Below are 18,356 nucleotides of genomic sequence, written 5' to 3'. Positions count from 1 at the left end.
TCAGTGACTGATTGCACGCTCTGCTGTGCTTTAATGTGACCGTCTAGCACCTTACTACTTCTGGTCACCATGCCAACATGATGCTCAATTTCACGCATAGGTACTTAAATAACTACATATATAATATATAAATACACACACACACATACACACAAATGAATACATTTAAAAGGAATTTCCTGCTCTATATAGAAAAGGCTGGGCTTCAAACACACACAAATATGATACATCCCCTCATGTTTACTAAGGTAGCTCTATCATCTAACAAGAAATGGCTCTTTTTAGAAAAATTCCTAAGTCTATTTACCAAAGAACAAGGTGCAATAATCAACATTCTTATAGTTCATGTAAGAGAAATAAACACTGCAGGCAGAAAGGCACAAAAGGTTCTCTCTGTATGCAGCTGCAACAGTGCTGCTGGAGACTTACTGATTTCAAAGTACATTCTATTTATTATATTCAATATTTCCCTTAAATAAGAAATCTCAAATCCTTCCCTTTCATGATTAAATGTATGATACATTCATACAGCAATTACCATCAATGTTTGGGGGTGGGGGACGAAGTTGAAAGGTTTATGCTTTATACCAAATAGAGAATTTCTCTTGGCTTATGACCACTGTCAGAAATGGAAACAAAGGGGGGGGGCACACAAGGTGGTTCCAAATGTCATCTGCTATGCATGCTCATTCAGAGAACATCCTATCACTGTAACTACATATACAGTGACAGAACTCTAGATGAGAACTTCAGCAAGCAGGGCCAGAGGCATGCTTGAGTTCAGCAGTATCGTGCACAACAGCCCACGTGCTTAGTTAGCTCCAGCTGCTCAATGAACTGTTACTGATATTTAAAGAGCACCCTTTAGTGAAACAGTCCCTTTTACAAAAATATTCTTGCAGAGATCCCTACCGAGTCAGAAACAAGAACAGTACTAGACACAAGCTTCCAAGTTAGAACTGTCCAATATCCATTTTAGCAATATGTTCTAGCCCTTGGATTTTTCTAACAAGCTACTGAAAGTTAAATTCAGTTTCTCAAAATTACAACCCCACAATCATTACTAAGATATGTTAACATTAAACAATGAATCTTATTCCAAATATTAAAAGGGACCGTGCTCTTAAAAATAAAATTCTTAAATGCTTTGCCTAGTGAAATACAAAGACAAGGTATTATTCTGCCCTTGACTCTGCTCATTTTACTTGCATAGGTAACCACATCTTCCCCGTGGCACCTATTAATTTACCTGTGTTCTATGTGGCTGTGTTAGAACGGCTCAGCTTGAACAGACTCAAACTAAAACACTGTGTAACATTTCCCAAAAGGTTAAAGGCTTGATACACAAAAGCATAATTGAAACAAAAGTTCATTAGTATGGAAATTTATGGATAGATTTACTTTAAAATTTAAGTTCCTTTTTATTTTAGGCATATGTCATTGTGGTAACTTCAACCTACACCCTACTTCAAAATGGGGATAAAACACTGTAGAATTGCTATGCCATCTTCTTTGACCTAATGATAAATGGTTGCTTTCAATATGATATGGTATTATTACTGTTCTAACAAGGTATATATTGAAAGATGTTTTTGAAAAAATAAAGCCCTGACTAAAACACAACCAGTCCCAGTTTCCTCCGAAGCCCCTCCAAAGCTGATTATGTGTCAGAGCCCTTCGTTAATTCTAGACTCTAATAGGAGACCAGCATTTGTAATTCATATATCAAGACTATCTGAAAGCCTTTTTAAATGGAACTATACCATTTAGAAATTAACATGGATCAGTAATATTTTGTTAATTTCTTGGTTAAATATTTTACTCTAAGATATGTGAATTAAATTCTTTAAGTTTTAGAAAACTAGACAAAACTAAAATTGTTTTATTTATTGCAAGTGGTCATAAAAAAAAGGATGTGTGTGTCACTCTACATATATATATATATATATACATATATATATACACATAATAAAATATAGGACCATAAATTTGTTTTAAAAACAGTAACTATAAAATCTCCAAACATAAACTAAAAAGCTAGGACTCTGGAGATGCACAAAGCTGCTAACACAGATCAGCAATGGTTGTTCATTAGTGCTATAATCTTAGGTAGCTTTAAGTCTGAAATCACCACAGGATACTGATGACTCTATCCAAAGAAAAGGTAAATATGTTAGTTGCTGCACTGCGCTTGAGCCATATAGATGCCAGCATCTCACTTATAGCTTGGGATCATCTACGCAAACGTACTTTCTGCAAGACATATATTTTTGCAACAATCAATTTCTTGATTGTCCTCAAAGTATTACTCTTAAAACCCAATGAACATATCATTAAGAACCAAATTCTCAAGTGGCTAATTCCTACCTGAGTTATGTAGTTGGAATGCATAATCACCCCAATACACTGATTTATTAGTAGCCAGATCCCAAGAGAAGAAGGGTGGATTTAACACTACATGGAAGGCAAATCTGTCACTATGATGTAGTATAAGGATCTATTGAAATATACCTATCAAGTGACTATGGACAGCAGAATACAGGTCCATTCTGAACTGAGTGTCATCCTGAGCATTCTCCTCAAGGGTCTGTCCCACTAAGTCTTCCTGTTGAGATTAAGAAAAATCTTTTCCAGGTGCAAACTTTACACCAGAATAAGCGTAGCAAGAAAACTGATATGTGTTCATTCTTAGTAGGCAGAACTATCCTGCAGGTTCCATATCCTTTACTCTCTCATCTCTGAGATCCTACTTAAGAAAATTGGGTTGCATTAAAACAAATAGGAAGGAAGGAGTTATGGAGGGGGGAGTGAGAGAAAGACAAAGCCAAACCTATTTATAGAGTGATGCTTTGCCCATGTTGAAAACATTGTAAAGAAATCTGGCTGCAGTAAAATACATAGTCTTTCTAAACAAACAAAATATTATGAGATAATACTTATCTGAAGTGTAGATGACTGTGTATCTGCTCAAGTGAAGTTAAGCTTCATAGTAGTACCCTGTGCTCCAGATGAACTAACCTAAGCAATTTCATACTCCATATGACACACTGGTGTAATGTAATAAATATAATAAAAGAAATTAAAATGTCATTGAGATTTACATTTTGTTTTATGCCACTATTAATTCATATGCTTTCTCTTAAAGTAGTTTAACTCTAATTCAGGCATGACACTGTTCAAATATAAATGCTGAAATGTGGATAAAAAGCAACTGTGCCAGAGTTATGTTGTCATCTTTCTTTTTATAATAGTCACTGGAAGCCCCAGAGGACTTCAACTAATTATATATGGCTCTACTTATATATCATAAATAAAAATTGCAAATAGTAAGAGAGGGCTGAAATTAATTGCAATTACTTAGGTTTTCTCATATATAAATTACAATGCCAATGAAAATATCATCACATTAAAGTTTCACACTGCTCAGACAATCTATAACCACTCTGGAAAAAATAGCTGGTCTATCTTCAGTGCCAACATCAAGGCAACTTCTCTCACTTCTCAGTACAGTCACTTTCTAAAACACAAATGATTTTGCTTGCTGCCCTTGTATATTATAATACCACCTTGGTACTGGATCTAATGGACTTGCCAATAAAAATTCCAAAATGTAAAACATGCTTCTATACAAGATGAAGAATTAATAGTGTGTTTCTTTCAAAGCTTTGCTTTGACTTTGAAATCCTATTATTTTGTGGATAAAGTCCATACATATGCAAATGCACATGAATGGGCATGCACACACGGACAGACAGACAGACAGACAGAGTGAGTGAGTGAGTAAGAATGAAAGAGCAATCACATGTATATACACAAAATTATAGGAGTAAAGGAAGTCCTTATCTGAAGGCCCTGTTCACAGCTTGGTCCTACAATCAGTAGTTTGAAAATACAGGCTATTTTGTTCTTTTTCTTGCAGACTTTAGTAACATGATTTGTTTGCCTGATTTGATCAGTCTTTAAAACTTCCTTCAGAAAGCATATGTAACAACAACAAAGCCGAAGTGCATGTCAAGGACCTTCATCTTTCCCTTGCGCATCCTAAAGAGAAACAAAGAGTCCAACACAGCAGCATTTCATAATGGATCATTGTTGCTGTGGACCAACACTCAATCACTGCGTAACACAGTTGTCCCCCATGTCCTGAGCATAGCGGTCTGATATTGCAGTCCTCAGTTCATCAATGTCCCTCCGTAGCTGGCATACATCCGAGAGCTTCTTAGTGAGTGTTTCTGGGCTGTGGTCATTTTCAGTCTCTTCAGCTGAACAGTTCATTGCTGGGTAAAGAAAGGGTGGAGAGGACATCTCATATTTTTTGAATAGACATTTTAAGATTCTTATCTTCATTATAGGAACATGATATTATACAGTGGATACCAGCAAAGCTAAGTTCAAATTACATATTATTTGATATTAAATAGATCTTATCCATAGGTCTTCAAATACTCTGTTGGTTAAAATGTATTCAATTTATATAGCATATACAAATATGGCATGCTTGGTGGGTGGCAATGTTACCAAAGTGTAAAAGAATGTACTCTCATCTCTTCCCAAGCTCCACCATAGTGCTTAATTTGTTTCAATTGACAAAATGAAAATTATTTGCACAGAAAGAAAAAGTGCCTTAAATTTTATCATTATAAAAGGGTTTTTTTTTTTTTACTGGCATGCAGATATTAGTTTCAATATATATATCCAGAGTATTAGAACCCTATAATCTCAAACAACTAAACCAAGTTTATGGAGAGTGGCCCAGTGTCTGAACAACAAGGGTGAGGCTCTACTCAGCTGGTTTTTAATCTACTCTACCTTCTCCTTATAAGCATGTCCTAACAAAACAAAACAAAAAACAAAAACAAAACAAAAGCAAGAAAACTGAGACAAACTACTTCTACCTTCACTTGTCTAGCACAGGAGCCAAAGAACTGGGTGTTTGTTTGTTTTATGTATGTGAGTGCACTGTTACTCTCTTTAGACACACTAGAAGAGGGCTTTGGATCCCATAAAAGACAGTTGTGAGCCACCAAGTAGTTTCTGGGAATTGAACTTGGGACATCTGGAAGAGAAGCCAGTGCCCCTCACTTTGAGCCAACTGTTTTTAAACAGTAATGAACATTTGCCATGTTCAAGGTGTGATGCTGGATGGAGAAGTCAATGACGTGTGCTCAATGCCTTTCAGTTTCATAAACAACTGTGCACAGCATATGTTGTATATGACTCACTACTACCCACACGATGCACTGGTGCAGAACAAGATCTACAGACCTAATTGGAGAAATGGTGTGGACTATTTATTGGTGGTGCATGAAAGCAGAAAACAAGAAAGTAGTCTGAGAAACTTTTAGTATACAGCAGTTAAACACTCAAACATGAATTACATGCAAGAGTCATAAGTAAGCCATAGAGATAGGTAGAATCCATTCTATAACAGGGATTATAATAGGAAAAATAACTTGTGGTTTAGACAAGACACTGGCAAAAACATGAAAAGTGGGTGGGGAAAGAAGATGACCAAGATGGGCAACAGACAGGCACTATGGTTCAGGGTATGGAAGCCTGAGCTAAGCCTGGTGTAACCAGCAGGAATAGACATCAGCACTAGTGAAGCTCAGCTCTCACTGACTTGAGTAAGGCTCACAACTAGGAACAGGGCACAGAGGAAGAGGCCAGTAGAGTATGGTGGTGCTACTTATAGTGAGGAACAGGGTTAATTGGAAAAAGTGGGGGTCTATGTCAGTCATGCCAAGTGGAGGGGGAAGGGGAGATGGAGAGGGAGAGAGAGAGAGAGAATGACTCATCAGTAGACAAAAGATGCCTTTTAGGTAGAGTATGAGATATATATATATATGTATATATATATACATATATATATATGGAAGGTATGATAATAACATAAAAAGAGATGAAAAAACAAGAAAACAAGTATTCAGAGAGCATAAGAACCAAATAGATAGATAGAACCAATAAAAATATCCACTGACTAATAGTTCTTGTGTATCCCAACATGATATTGTTTTTTTGAGACAGAGTCTCATTATGTAGCTCTAGCTATCTTGTAATTCACTATGCAGACCAGGCTGACCTTGAACTCACAGAGATGCTCCTTCCTCTGCATCCCATGTGCTAGGGTTGAAGGCATGTACCACCATACTCAGATAAACACAGTAAGACCGTTGCAGAAAAGCCCACAGAATATTGTGGATGAGCAGTCACAAAGGTGTGGACGTAGAACATTGAGAATGATGTCATAAAAGCCAAGTAAGCAAGGAATTTTAAGAAAAGTGGGGTAGTCTGCCAATAGTTAACAGGAGTCATGAGACAGCAATTCAAAAGAATTCATCAGTTCTTGACAAAGTAGCAGATTGTACAAATGTAAGGTAAGGATGCAGAGTTTGAACCTGAACGCCTGAACTGAGTACATACTGGGAGGAAAAGTGTAAGAGTCTTGAATCTCCACTGTATTCATATTTGCATAGCTCTATTATATTAATGTGCAGGTTAGTAAATGCTGTGCTGAAATGCAGATTGTAAAATAACTGAAGTCTTTTGTGTGTGAACTTCTTACTCTAAGAGATCTATTCTAATCAAAGTGTCAGTTTTCATCTGGGAAGCCTCTAAGACCCAGTCAAACACCAGCTACTCCATGAAGCCTTAGCAGCCCTTCTCACGTAGTCTTAGGCATTCTTATTCTACACGCTACCACTGTTCTTTGAGCACATCTCAATTCCAGCACTTATTGCAATGATCTAGCAATTCAGTTAGTGTTTAATTATCTGCACTGATAGTACTTACCATAGCACCCAGACCACTGAGAGTGTCTGCTGTTCGTTGACTAATACTGACCAGAGTTTTTACAAGCATACACTTAAACATGTGTACAAACCTAGAAAGTAAAGGTAAATTTCTGCTGGCCCACCTTAATACAAATATATTTTTCATTTAACAAATGACATGCTTTAAGGTGTTAAAGAACTTATAGGAAAAAAGGCAGCACATCTGTACGAGAGAATCAAGCTCACACAAAGTGACTGGCACCCACATTCAGTCATAGGACACACAATGCTTACAAAAGTAGTCAGTATTATCTTATAAATATTCTAACAGTTGATACATGGCTGGCCACTCATCTGTGTAAATGCCATATAAAAATAACAGAAGGAATTGTCACTTTTAGCAGAGTCAGTGGGAGATCACTGCTAACTAGTGATTTCACAGACTCAGTTTTGAAAGCATGTCAGTGCATTCTACAGCTATGTTCCTGCTGGTTTCTGTAACTTTACATAATGAGACAGTAAGGGGTAAACCTAAAACCAACTGAGTCAGGACAGGAAAAAGGACAAGAAGGCATAATATCAAACATTGAAAAGGCAGAGTAGAGACAAGTCATCAGCCACTTACATCGGATCCCCAGTAACAATGAGAGGTTAGGCTCCTTGCCCTGAGCTCGTTGATTAAGAATACTACACAATGCTTTCAAGTCAAACAAACAATATGACATTTCCTTGAACAGCTGATCAATCATAGTCAAATCAAAGAGAGGCCACTTAGAATGAATGGTCTGTGTCCTAGACTGCTCTGCTTCATGGCCCTGATCCAATAAAGAGTATGTCTCTCCCATCTGTCTTTGGTTCTACAGTGGATAAAGAAAACAAAGCCAGTTGTTAGAACAGAGAAAGGGTATTAATAAGTCATACAGCTTAATATTTTTCCTGAAGTCTACAAACAAGTCTATTATCAAACATGACAGTATTTTTACTTTAACCAAATTCAACTGCACACATTCAACAGGGGGAAAGAACATTGAGCTGTATTTACAGGCTGACCCCTCTGTGCCATCAGATGCCCACAGGAAACAGAGGGAGTGATCACACGCAGACAGCCTCACAAGTGACAGCCAATGTGTGCACTCCCCACAATGCCATGCGCATTTGGAATGAAAAGTACAAGGACACTTTCACTTTAAACCTTAGTCCGTGATGTTAAGTAGCTGAAGTTACTTACTTATACTGGAACCATATTTTTTTCTCTTTTTATGGAAAAAAAATCTTTTTCATACAGTATATTCTAATCACTTTTCGCCTCTCTAGCTTCTCCTACATCCTCTCCACCTTCCCTCCCTACCTACCCACCTTGATACCCGCCTTTTCTCTTTCTCTTTAAAAAACACAGGAAAATGTGAAGATTCTATGCCCCAGTGTTGGGGAATGCCAGGGCCAGTAAGCAGGAGAGGGTGGGGCAGTGAGCAGGGGGAGAGGGGAGGGAACAGGGGTTTGTTTTTGTTTTTTTATTTTTATTTTTATTTTACTTTTTTTCCTTTTTTTGGAGGGGAAACTGGGAAAGGAGATATTGTGTGACATGTAAATAAAGAAAATATCTAATTAAAAAAAACCCACAGAAAAAAACAAAAATCAAATAAGCAAAATACAAGAAACATAACCCAAAACAAAATAAAGCAAATACCTTCCCAGAAATCAGAAACCAAAATATACAAGCGAAGACCAGTAAGACAAAAAAAGAAAGAAAAAAGAAAAAAGAAAAAATGCTCAAATAATCCAAAATGAGACAAAAAGTCTACAAAAAGAAAATTAAGTTTGTTTTGTGTTGGTCAACTATTTATTTCTGGGCATGGGATTAATGACCTGAAATGTGGTTAATACAAGCCAGAGACTCCACTGGGTATAATTGGAACCATTTCTTTCATTTTTAAAAGTATGTATGTTATGATATTCACAGGAATTAGATTTTACAATTTAATACACAAAGAAATATGACTCTGACCCGGAGAGAAAGACACGGCACGGTCTGAGAGCCCACTGGAGTGGGGCAGCACCAGACAGCACGACGTGCTATGCTCATAAAAGCTATCCTCATCTCCAAGGTCCTTTTCCCTCCTCAACCTGAAGTACACTGCTGAGAAGTGAGCTTAACAGTGTTTCCAACTGGAGCTGTATTTAAGAACAACCAAATAGACTGAGGTGAAAAAAGAATGCTAGATAATAAAGGTAAATGGAATGAAGTAAATGAGAAAAACTAACGTGCTTACATTACCTACTTAGCTAGGCAGTGAACTTTGGTAGAAGCTAAGCCCATCAAGGAAACAGAGGCTGGCAACTGCATGTGCACCCAGCCCCACAGACTGCCTGCCGCTGGCAATACCTAGCCTTAGACAGTAGAAAGGCCACGCTGTCACCACTTTAGCCTAAAGAGCTTAGTCTTTTTATGCCATTTAGAGCAGAATAGTAAACTATTGTATAATATGTCAGCAATACAAAGTATACATAGCAAAAACAGCTGACATGAATTTCATGTAGCTTGTAGCTCTAATAATTAGCTTACTAGAAACCGAAAGAGGGTAAAGGACAAATGGTACCTACCATTAAGGAAGCCTGTAATAGTACCATAAATGTACCATTAATGTTACCATTAGTAGACAAATCTAGATGTGGGACAATCTACAGGTCTACAAGACTAATTAGCTTCTAGTTTCCTTAAATGAGAGTAACAGGAGAAGACCACGCCCTTGAGTTTTTACAGCCAAACAATGGCAAGCAGTGTGTACCCTCAAAGTCAGGATATTCTCCATAGCTCTGCAAAAGTCCCCGATGCAGGGAAAGATGAATACAGATTAGCAAATATCAAGGAATCATTATTTTTATTGAGCATGATAATCATATTGTGGTTATGTAAGGAAACACCCTCACTTTAGGACACTCACCTGCATACTTTGTCTAAACAGGTGCCATATATTACATGTTCTAGATATGGGTCAAGTACTTCAGCTCATACTCAGGAGAAGGGGTGACCTGCAGCAGTACCAAAATCCCCCGAGGACCTTCAGAGGACTTTGATTCTGTTCTGTAAAGTGAGCTTTATTTGCTCACTTAAGGACTCTGTGAATGTGTACATTTGACTTTACCTAGTTAAGTCATGAAAATCGAATTCTAATGTACAGGGAAGAAGCACAAGAAAAATAAAGGCTTGTCTTTTTGTTGTAATTTTCTTGTGGACCTTAATGAATTTTAATAAATTTAAGTAATCAGCACATCAAAGTCAAGCCTCCAATTTGAACATTTTCTTTACCTAATGTACAAAGTAAGCACTGACTTTAAAGAGCGGAGAGTCACCTTTGGGCAGTTGGAGCGGCTACTCACTTCAAGCAGTGCTTCTGTCAACCTCTGGAGGCTTCCTTCTTTCCTTCCTAGCTCTTCCACAGTGCTCCGTGCAGTCAACTTCTCTTTACACAGTCTCCCTTGCATAGACTAAAAAACAACAGCAGCAAATCGTAAAGCAAGTGCGTTCACACATAAAAGGCACATTCTTCTAGCACATTCTCAGTACTTAAGATCTCTTCACCTCCCTAGTCCCTTCTTCACCTCCCTAGTCCCTTCTTCACCTCCCTAGTCCCTCCCTAGTCCCTTCTGTGATGAAATTGCCACTGCATTAGATCCAAAGAACAGAGAAGCAACATCAACAAGATTTTAATGTGTGCAAAACATATCAAATTGAGGTTCTATCTAGTGCTGTGCTATAATTTTTATTTTATTAATTGGTCTTTTATACGTTTGGAGTATGTTGATAATAAAGCGATACTTTGTTACGTTTTTATGGCTTTTCATCATTAATAGCTAAGCTCTGCTTTCTGTGTACACTGTCCTGAGCAGTGAATGTGACCTGAACTCAGGCCAGAGGAAACTCTGAAGGTTCATCTCCTTATTCTGTTATAAAATATCATCTCAAGTCAATGAGCTAGTTCTATAAGACAAACAAACAAACAAACAAGTCCTGCATGTGACAAAGCAGCACAGAGGACGGATGCCTTAGGAATTCCTGAGTCACTCCAGCTGACTCCTGGTTTTTACTCTACACTCCAGGAAGAACCTCTATAAACTCCATACTTAGTAAGGCAACCCTCCCCTTGTAGTTAGATTATGAAATCAATAAGCTTATGACCTGGGAAAAAATAAGTCATTTTTTCTGTAAGTCTTTATTTATTCTTAACTAAAAATGCTTATTACACTGACTAGCCAAACAGCCAAATTCACATCCACCGTGAGTGTGACCACAGCTACTGTCTGCATGTGATGAGACTGCCATGGAAACGGACACAAGTCTCAGTGTGAAGCTGTTTTCTATAGGGCACATATTGAACTTATTGTTTTTAAATGTCATTTGATGAAATGCTGAAAGGCTAATGACTTAAAAGTTAGGTAAAAATGAATCAAACTTTTAACAAGTATATTTTCTTATAGGAATTTGTTTTAAATTCCCTCAGATGTACTGTATCACATTAGGCAATACAAAACCCAAAGGAAAGCTCTCTGAATATATTTTTGACACTGTAATTGCTTTGTAACTTCATTTGACTGAGTGATATATGGAGGTTTATTACCTACTTGAAGATTTATGCTTCCTAGCCTGACAAGATTATTTATCTATAATCCAGAATTCCAACGAAATTTTCTTGATATATGGCTTTATTAGAATTATAGAGAAAATTAGCATAAATATTTTAAAGCTCACATTTTAACAATAAACTGAGCCCAATGAGATTATTTTCATAATTCTATAATCCCCTAAAAGCTTAGTGTTTTGCACTTTGATCAACTCAAGAGTCATGCTAACTATGACTGACAACTACATACTGACAAATGTGTTTCCATGTAAGACTGAAATTAAGACAGTCACAAAATATGTTGCCTCTCTATCTGGAGCACCTGGAAGTATGGGGTAATCATGTCATAAGAAGGAAAAACTGGACTTGAGAAGTAATAGCATGCTCACATGTTACTCTGGCTGGGTATCAGGACACCCCTTGGGAGAGTGGACTCACAGACACACTTTTGTCTCCTTCCTGGCAATATTCTACTTACAGTGCTAAAGCTGCTGGACAAAAGCGCATCCCCTAAAGCAGCAATCACTTTACTCTATACTGTATGGAAACATGTGCATATAAGAGTTAAAGGTGAGTTAGTTGTGTTATGGTGTCAACAGATTAAAGAACAAAATTGGATTGTCAAGCACAGTTCACGTAGTACCCAACCTCATGTTTATTTCCTTTTCAATCAACCAACTGAACAGAAAATAGCTGTTCTGGCATTGTACCTAGTGTCTACAAGAGCTTTTGTAATATTTACCAGTGTTTATAAATGCAGATGCACAGTATGGTTATTTTGTAATATTTACCAGTGTTTATAAATACAGATGCACAGTATGCTTATTTTTCATGTATGAGTTCATAATACCAAATTATTATTTTTCTATGCAGACAACCTAGAAAATTTGATAGACATTTCAGCTAATTTGTTCTATCAAGAATGAATAGGCCTGGCAATGGTGGCACACGCCTTTAATCCCAGCACTTAGAAGGTAGAGGCAGGCGGATTTCTGAGTTCGAGGCCAGCTGGTCTACAGAGTGAGTTCTAGGACAGCCAGGGCTATAGAGAGAAACTTTGTCTCAAAAAAAAAAAAAAAAAAAAAAAAAAAACAAACAAACAACTCCCCAAAAAAGAATAATAAATATATTATTATATAATATAGAAATATGTTATTTCACAAAGAAGTTTTATTTTTGAAATCTTATTATTTTAAAAATGTATTTGCTTCAAATAGTGAGTGGCTCCCTACTATGTATAACTGAATGACCCATTAGTTAAAATAAATATTTGGCTATTGTGAAATGTAGAATACCAATATGTTTGTGCTACATCAGCACAAACATATGTCAAGGGTTAATAATACTAAAGCATTGAATTGGGTTTTAAATATCAGAATCTTTCTTACATCCCAGACTTAACAGTCTTAAGAGTCTACTCATAGCCCATTGGGATTTATTATGAGCATTTTTTATGGCAAAGAGTGACTTTAACTGTAAACCAAGATGGAAAGAAGTCATTTGAAAGAAAAACTACTAGTATTACATGAACATACACAAGTACATGTGCACACACACTTCCCTCTGGTCATCTTTGTTAAAACCTCTGCTCAAATTTTACCTCCTTTACAACAATGTCAAGACCACTCTTTCACGTGAAGAGTCACTGTCCTCTATCATTTATGTTTTAAATTAGTACTTTTCCAATAGAACAAATAATACAACTTGATGTTTACTTTCCAGTTTTCCACCCACACCATTAGACTGACTTGAGACTGTGTCCATCATATAGATAGGGGCTGGCATAGCTAAGGATCTAGCAAATGAACAAAACAATTAAAGACCTATTAACTTCCAAATTTTTAGAGTGTGCTTTATGTGTCCAGAGTTTGGGGACATTCTAATCCCCCAGATGAGGTACCATCCTCAAGAAACTCAGTAAAATGTAGAGATAGAAGCATATAAGATGCCATCATAGTGATACAGAAAGAATAACAGTGTCATTAGGAGAGAGACTAAAAGGAGTGCTACCAATTCTACTTAAATGCTGGGGAGTATAGTTCCCTACACTGTTAAATAATGCTCTGTAGAATCTTCACAGATGAGGACATATTTGAGAGATGGGCACAGGAACTTTAGGAAGACTACAAGCACTCAAATTTACTAAGACATCATATATGCATGCACAAGCATAGTATGCATACTTAGGTTACAGAGAGAGATGAACTATAAAAACAGAATGTGGGGATATCATACTTAGATGGATTCAACAAGCAATAGACACTACATTATTTCTGTAATCCCATAATGAGCACTATAGGCACTCTAATACAATGGCAGTAAGGGAAGCAGAGACAAAGTGATATTAGAGATCTCAATATTAGGTAGTATCAATGGGAAACTGGGGAGAACACTACAGAATTCTAAAGAAAACCTGATGTAGTAAAAGAACATTATTAATGATTCTCTGTTATGCTTGCAGGAAGGAGCCTAGTATAACTGTCCTGTGAGAGGCTCCACCCAGCCACTGACTGAAACAGACACAGAGATGCACCCCCAAACATTAGATGGAGCTCAGGAAATTTTGTGAAAGATTTGGGGGAAGGATTGAGGGTCCTGGAAGGTATAGGGACTCCACAAGAAAGCCAAAAATGATATGATTAGATCTCTGGCAACCTGAATCAAATGTATGCTCAGCACCTGAGATAGACTACAGTCAATTAAAGAGAAGGAGCAGCAAAGAAGAGAAAGGTCTGACCATCCCTGTGGAGGACTGGTTACCAAGTAGAATTGTCTCTTATTAGTAAATTTTATTCTTTCACAATTTTCATACTTGCACTGTGAATTCTGCTCAGGTTAATATTAAATAATTTATAACTTTAAGATAAAGTATATATAGACATATACTTTAATACTTTTAGGTGATACAGTCAGTGAGAGTAAATTAACATGGAGATACATTGAAATATGTAAAAGATATTCCTTACCTGAATTTCTAAAATCATTCTGTTAATTTCATCCTGCTGGCTCTCTATTATCTACAACAACAAATAAATTACACTGAATCATTTCCATTACTTTAAAAAAGAATCAATACTTCAAGAAAATTGAAGAGAATTAAGAGTTTAGTTATAAATGTCTTTATTTTACAGAAGCATTCTTAGTTAAATGTCCTTTAACTTGTACAATGACTTTGATCACCGAGAAGTAAATTGCAAACATTTTCTCGTAGTTTTTAATGACACTTTCCTTTGAGACAGATTCTAAATAACTTAGAGGAAAATATCTCCTGTTGTATGGGCTTTTAAGGCTAAATAATTTATAATTTATTAAGTTGCTATCTCTTTTTCACATCAAAGCAAGCTAAATATTTTATAAGCTATTAAATATCACTAAAATTATAAACCACACAGAAAACCCTAAGATGCACACACCCACCCCACATGGCAGACATGCTGGCTGCTCTCAGTGTCTACTGACCTTACTGGCTGTCGCATTCTGCTCTCTGAGAGTAGTATTTTCACTCTGAAGCTGTTTGGCATCTAACATGGGAAGGCGGATTCCATCTTCAAGGCATTTTTCTACTTTTTGTTGTAAGCTGTTGTTTAGAAAAATCAATTTCATGAATAATTTTAATCAAACAATTAGATTTATAGAAAATATACAAATAGCAATATATTTTACAGATATAAGATGAGCCAATAATTAGACAGAGATTGGTCATTGTTTTAGAAATGGTGAACCTAAGTCAGCGCATCCCTATGTCCCACTGAAGATTTGTCAGTCTTACAAATCTCAACTGTGTGTTCTAACCTGGCTCCTCCGTTCTTCCACAGATGAGCAGTAAACACTGTGCCAGTAGAGTATCTCTTGACCAAGATGAATAGAATAGGGAGATTAAGATCCTTGCCTTTACTCTGGGTATGGCTAAGTCTGGTTGTAGGGACTGTTGTTGCTAAACAAGCAGAATTATTGTCCCTTCACTAATAAGAATGTGGCTCCACCATACTAACTTATCATACTTAAGTTTGTCATGCTGTTATAACAAAGGATGCAACAAAAGGAAGCACTTCTGATATTAAAATTAAATCAGTCTCCTCCAACTGGGTATATCAGACACTTAAGGGCATGCCCCATGCCCAGGAGTAGCCTGCTGAGAAAAAACAAACTCAATATTGTCTTAATTTGCTTTGTTTGAGCTTTTTTAAAAAAAATATATATATATATATATATATATATATATATATATTATTGGTCTGTTGCTAATGAAAAGCCTTTTTTAATTTACCAATTTCTTAATTAAAAAGCAAAAAGATTAGAAGCATTATATAAAATGTAATGATATAATTCATATCCATGTAGATATCTGAAATATCCTTTGAAATACAGGAACTATCTGAGCCAAGGAATCTTCAATACCATTTCTTCCTTCCAACATTAAGTGATGCCATTGTCAATATAAATACTGAAAAGTTAAAAATGAACTTTTTTTAAAAAAGCAAGAGGAATTTTCTCAGATATTATCTGTCATCTTCAAGATAAGTTTAAAATGGAAAAGTTTTCTGGAATACATTATACTAATCTTCACAAATGAAGTGTATGTAGCTCAGTGTTCTACAAAAGGGAACATAGAAAATGACACAAATCTGAAAAAGCAAACAGTGGGGCAAATGGCATTCAGTTATCTTCCTGGGTTTCGATGATGTTTGAAGCTCCACAGTCTAAGTTTCCTTGGTTACAGTCGCCTACAAACAGAACTCATGTCCTGTTTTTATTTTTTATCAGCAAAGATAAAATATGTGAAGTAGTGAAGGTCAAGAAGTAAGTTTTCTTCAGATTTTTCTCTCCAGTGACTGTCTAAGGTAGGACCAGTCAGGAGCGCACAGGCCATAGGAGCAGCAGAGCAGCTGGGACAGAGTCCTTCCTGACTCCATCTGCACCCAGGAGGTGGGGTTGTTCCTTAGCCCTCTGTGCACTGGTCCTGCCAGGAGACAGCTGCTCTCCCAGGAGGGCTGACACAGGCTTACAGACCCTCAGGAGGAACAAGCTCCAGCCAGAGACAGCAAGAACATCTAACACCAGAGATTACCAGATGGTGAAAGGCAAACACAAGAATCTTATCAACAGAAACCAAGACTATTTGGCATCATCAGAAACCAGTACTCCTACCACAGCAAGTCCTGGATACCCCCTCACAAGGGAAAAGCAAGATTCAAATATAAAATCATATCTCATGATGCTGATAGAGGACTTTAAGGAAGACATAAATAACTCCCTTAAAGAAATACAGGAGAACAAAGGTAAACAGATAGAAGCCCTTAAAGAGGAAACAGAAAAGTCCCTTAAAGAATTACAGGAAAGCACAATCAAACAGGTGAAGGAAATGAACAAAACCATCTAGGATCTAAAAATGGAAGTAGAAACAATAAAGAAATCACAAAGGGAGACAACTCTGGAGATAGAAAACCTAGGAAAGAAGTCAGGAGTCCTAGATGCAAGCATTATCAACAGAATACAATAGATAGAAGAGAGACTCTCAGAGGCAGAAGGTACCATAGAAAACATTAACACAACAATCAAAGAAAATGCAAAATGCAAAAAGCTCCTAACCCAAAACATCCAGGAAATCCAGGACACAATGAGAAGATCAAACCTATGGATAATAAGTATAGAAGAGAGTGAAGACTCCCAAAGGTAATGGGCCAGTAAATATCTTCAACAAAATTATACAAGAAAATTACCCTAACCTAAAGAAAGAGATGCCCATGAACTTACAAGAAGCCTACAGAACTCTGAATAGTTCAGACCAGAAAGGAAATTTCTCCTGTTGCTCCTATGACCTGTGCGCTCCTGACTGGTCCTACCTTAGTCACTAGAGAGAAAAATTTCAAGAAAACTTACAAATTCAAATTTGTGCATTTGGTGTTTGATAATAATCAAAACACCAAGTGTATAAAACAAAGAAAGAATTTTAAAAGCAGTGAGGAGAAAAAGATCAAGTAACATATAAAGGCAGACCTATCAGAATTACACCAGACTTCTCACCAGAGACTATGAAAGCCAGAAGATCTTGGGCAGATGTTATACAGACCCTAAGAGAATACAAATGCCAGCCCAGGCTACTTACTATACCCAGCAGAACTCTCAATTACCATAGGTGGAAAAACCAAGGTATTCCATGACAAAACCAAATTTACACAATATATTTCTACAAATCCAGTCCTTCAAAGGATAATATATGGAAAACTCCAACACAAGGAGGGTAAATACACCCTAGAAAAAGCAAGAAAGTAATCTTTCAACAAAACTTAAAAAAAGATAGCCACATGAACAGAATTCCAACTCTACCAACAAAAAATAACAGGAAGCAACAATTACTGTTTCCTAATATCTTTTAACATCAATGGACTCAATTCCCCAATAAGAAAACATAGGCCAACAGACTGGTTATGAAAACAAGATCAAACATTTTGGTGCATACAGGAAACCCACCTCAGTGACAAATATAGACACTACCTCAGAGTAAAAAGCTGGAAAACAATTTTCCAAGCAAATGGTCCCAGGAACCAAGCTGGAGTAGCCATTCTCCAATTTTATTCAATATCCCCTAATATTGAATAAAATCGGCTTTCAACCTAAAGTGATCAAAAAAGACAAGGAACACTTCATACTCATTAAAGGTAAAATCTACCAAGATGAACTATCAATTCTGAGCCTCTATGCTCCAAATGTGAGGTGTCCATATTCATAAAAGAAACTTTACTAAAGCTCAAAGCACACATTGCACTACACACCATAATAGTGGGAGAGTTCAACGCCCCACTCTCTGCAATGGACAGATCATGAAAACAGAAACTAAACAGAGACACAGTGAAACTAACAGAAGCTATGAAACAAATGGACTTAACAGATATCTTTAGAACATTTTATCCTAAAACAAAAGGATATACCTTCTTCTCAGCACCTCATGGTACCTTCTCCAAAA

The 18,356-nt window shown here is 36.7% G+C and overlaps 1 protein-coding gene across 8 annotated transcripts in view; it reads right to left on the bottom strand.

Annotated features, from left to right (window-relative positions):
- Positions 1 to 4,073: 4,073 nt before the first annotated feature.
- The window catches only part of Cep85l (centrosomal protein 85 like), a 189,933-nt gene continuing 175,650 nt past the window's right edge, over positions 4,074 to 18,356 (bottom strand). For 6 of the 8 annotated variants that reach the window (XM_031348111.1, XM_031348108.1, XM_031348112.1 and 3 more), the window contains 5 exons: positions 14,852 to 14,969; positions 14,359 to 14,409; positions 10,125 to 10,259; positions 7,399 to 7,630; positions 4,074 to 4,277 (listed from right to left, as the gene is read on the bottom strand). In XM_031348111.1, coding sequence (XP_031203971.1) covers positions 4,114 to 4,277; positions 7,399 to 7,630; positions 10,125 to 10,259; positions 14,359 to 14,409; positions 14,852 to 14,969 — 700 coding nt within the window. In that variant the 3' untranslated portion in view covers positions 4,074 to 4,113. The remainder of the gene's footprint in view (positions 4,278 to 7,398; positions 7,631 to 10,124; positions 10,260 to 14,358; positions 14,410 to 14,851; positions 14,970 to 18,356) is intronic. The other 2 variants (XM_031348109.1, XM_031348113.1) reach the window with 1 other exon arrangement.

The sequence above is a fragment of the Mastomys coucha genome, unplaced genomic scaffold, assembly GCF_008632895.1.
Source record: "Mastomys coucha isolate ucsf_1 unplaced genomic scaffold, UCSF_Mcou_1 pScaffold3, whole genome shotgun sequence".
Lineage (NCBI taxonomy): Eukaryota > Metazoa > Chordata > Mammalia > Rodentia > Muridae > Mastomys > Mastomys coucha.
The sequence above is the reverse complement of the archived record's forward strand: the minus strand, read 5'-3'. Positions and strand labels throughout refer to the sequence as shown.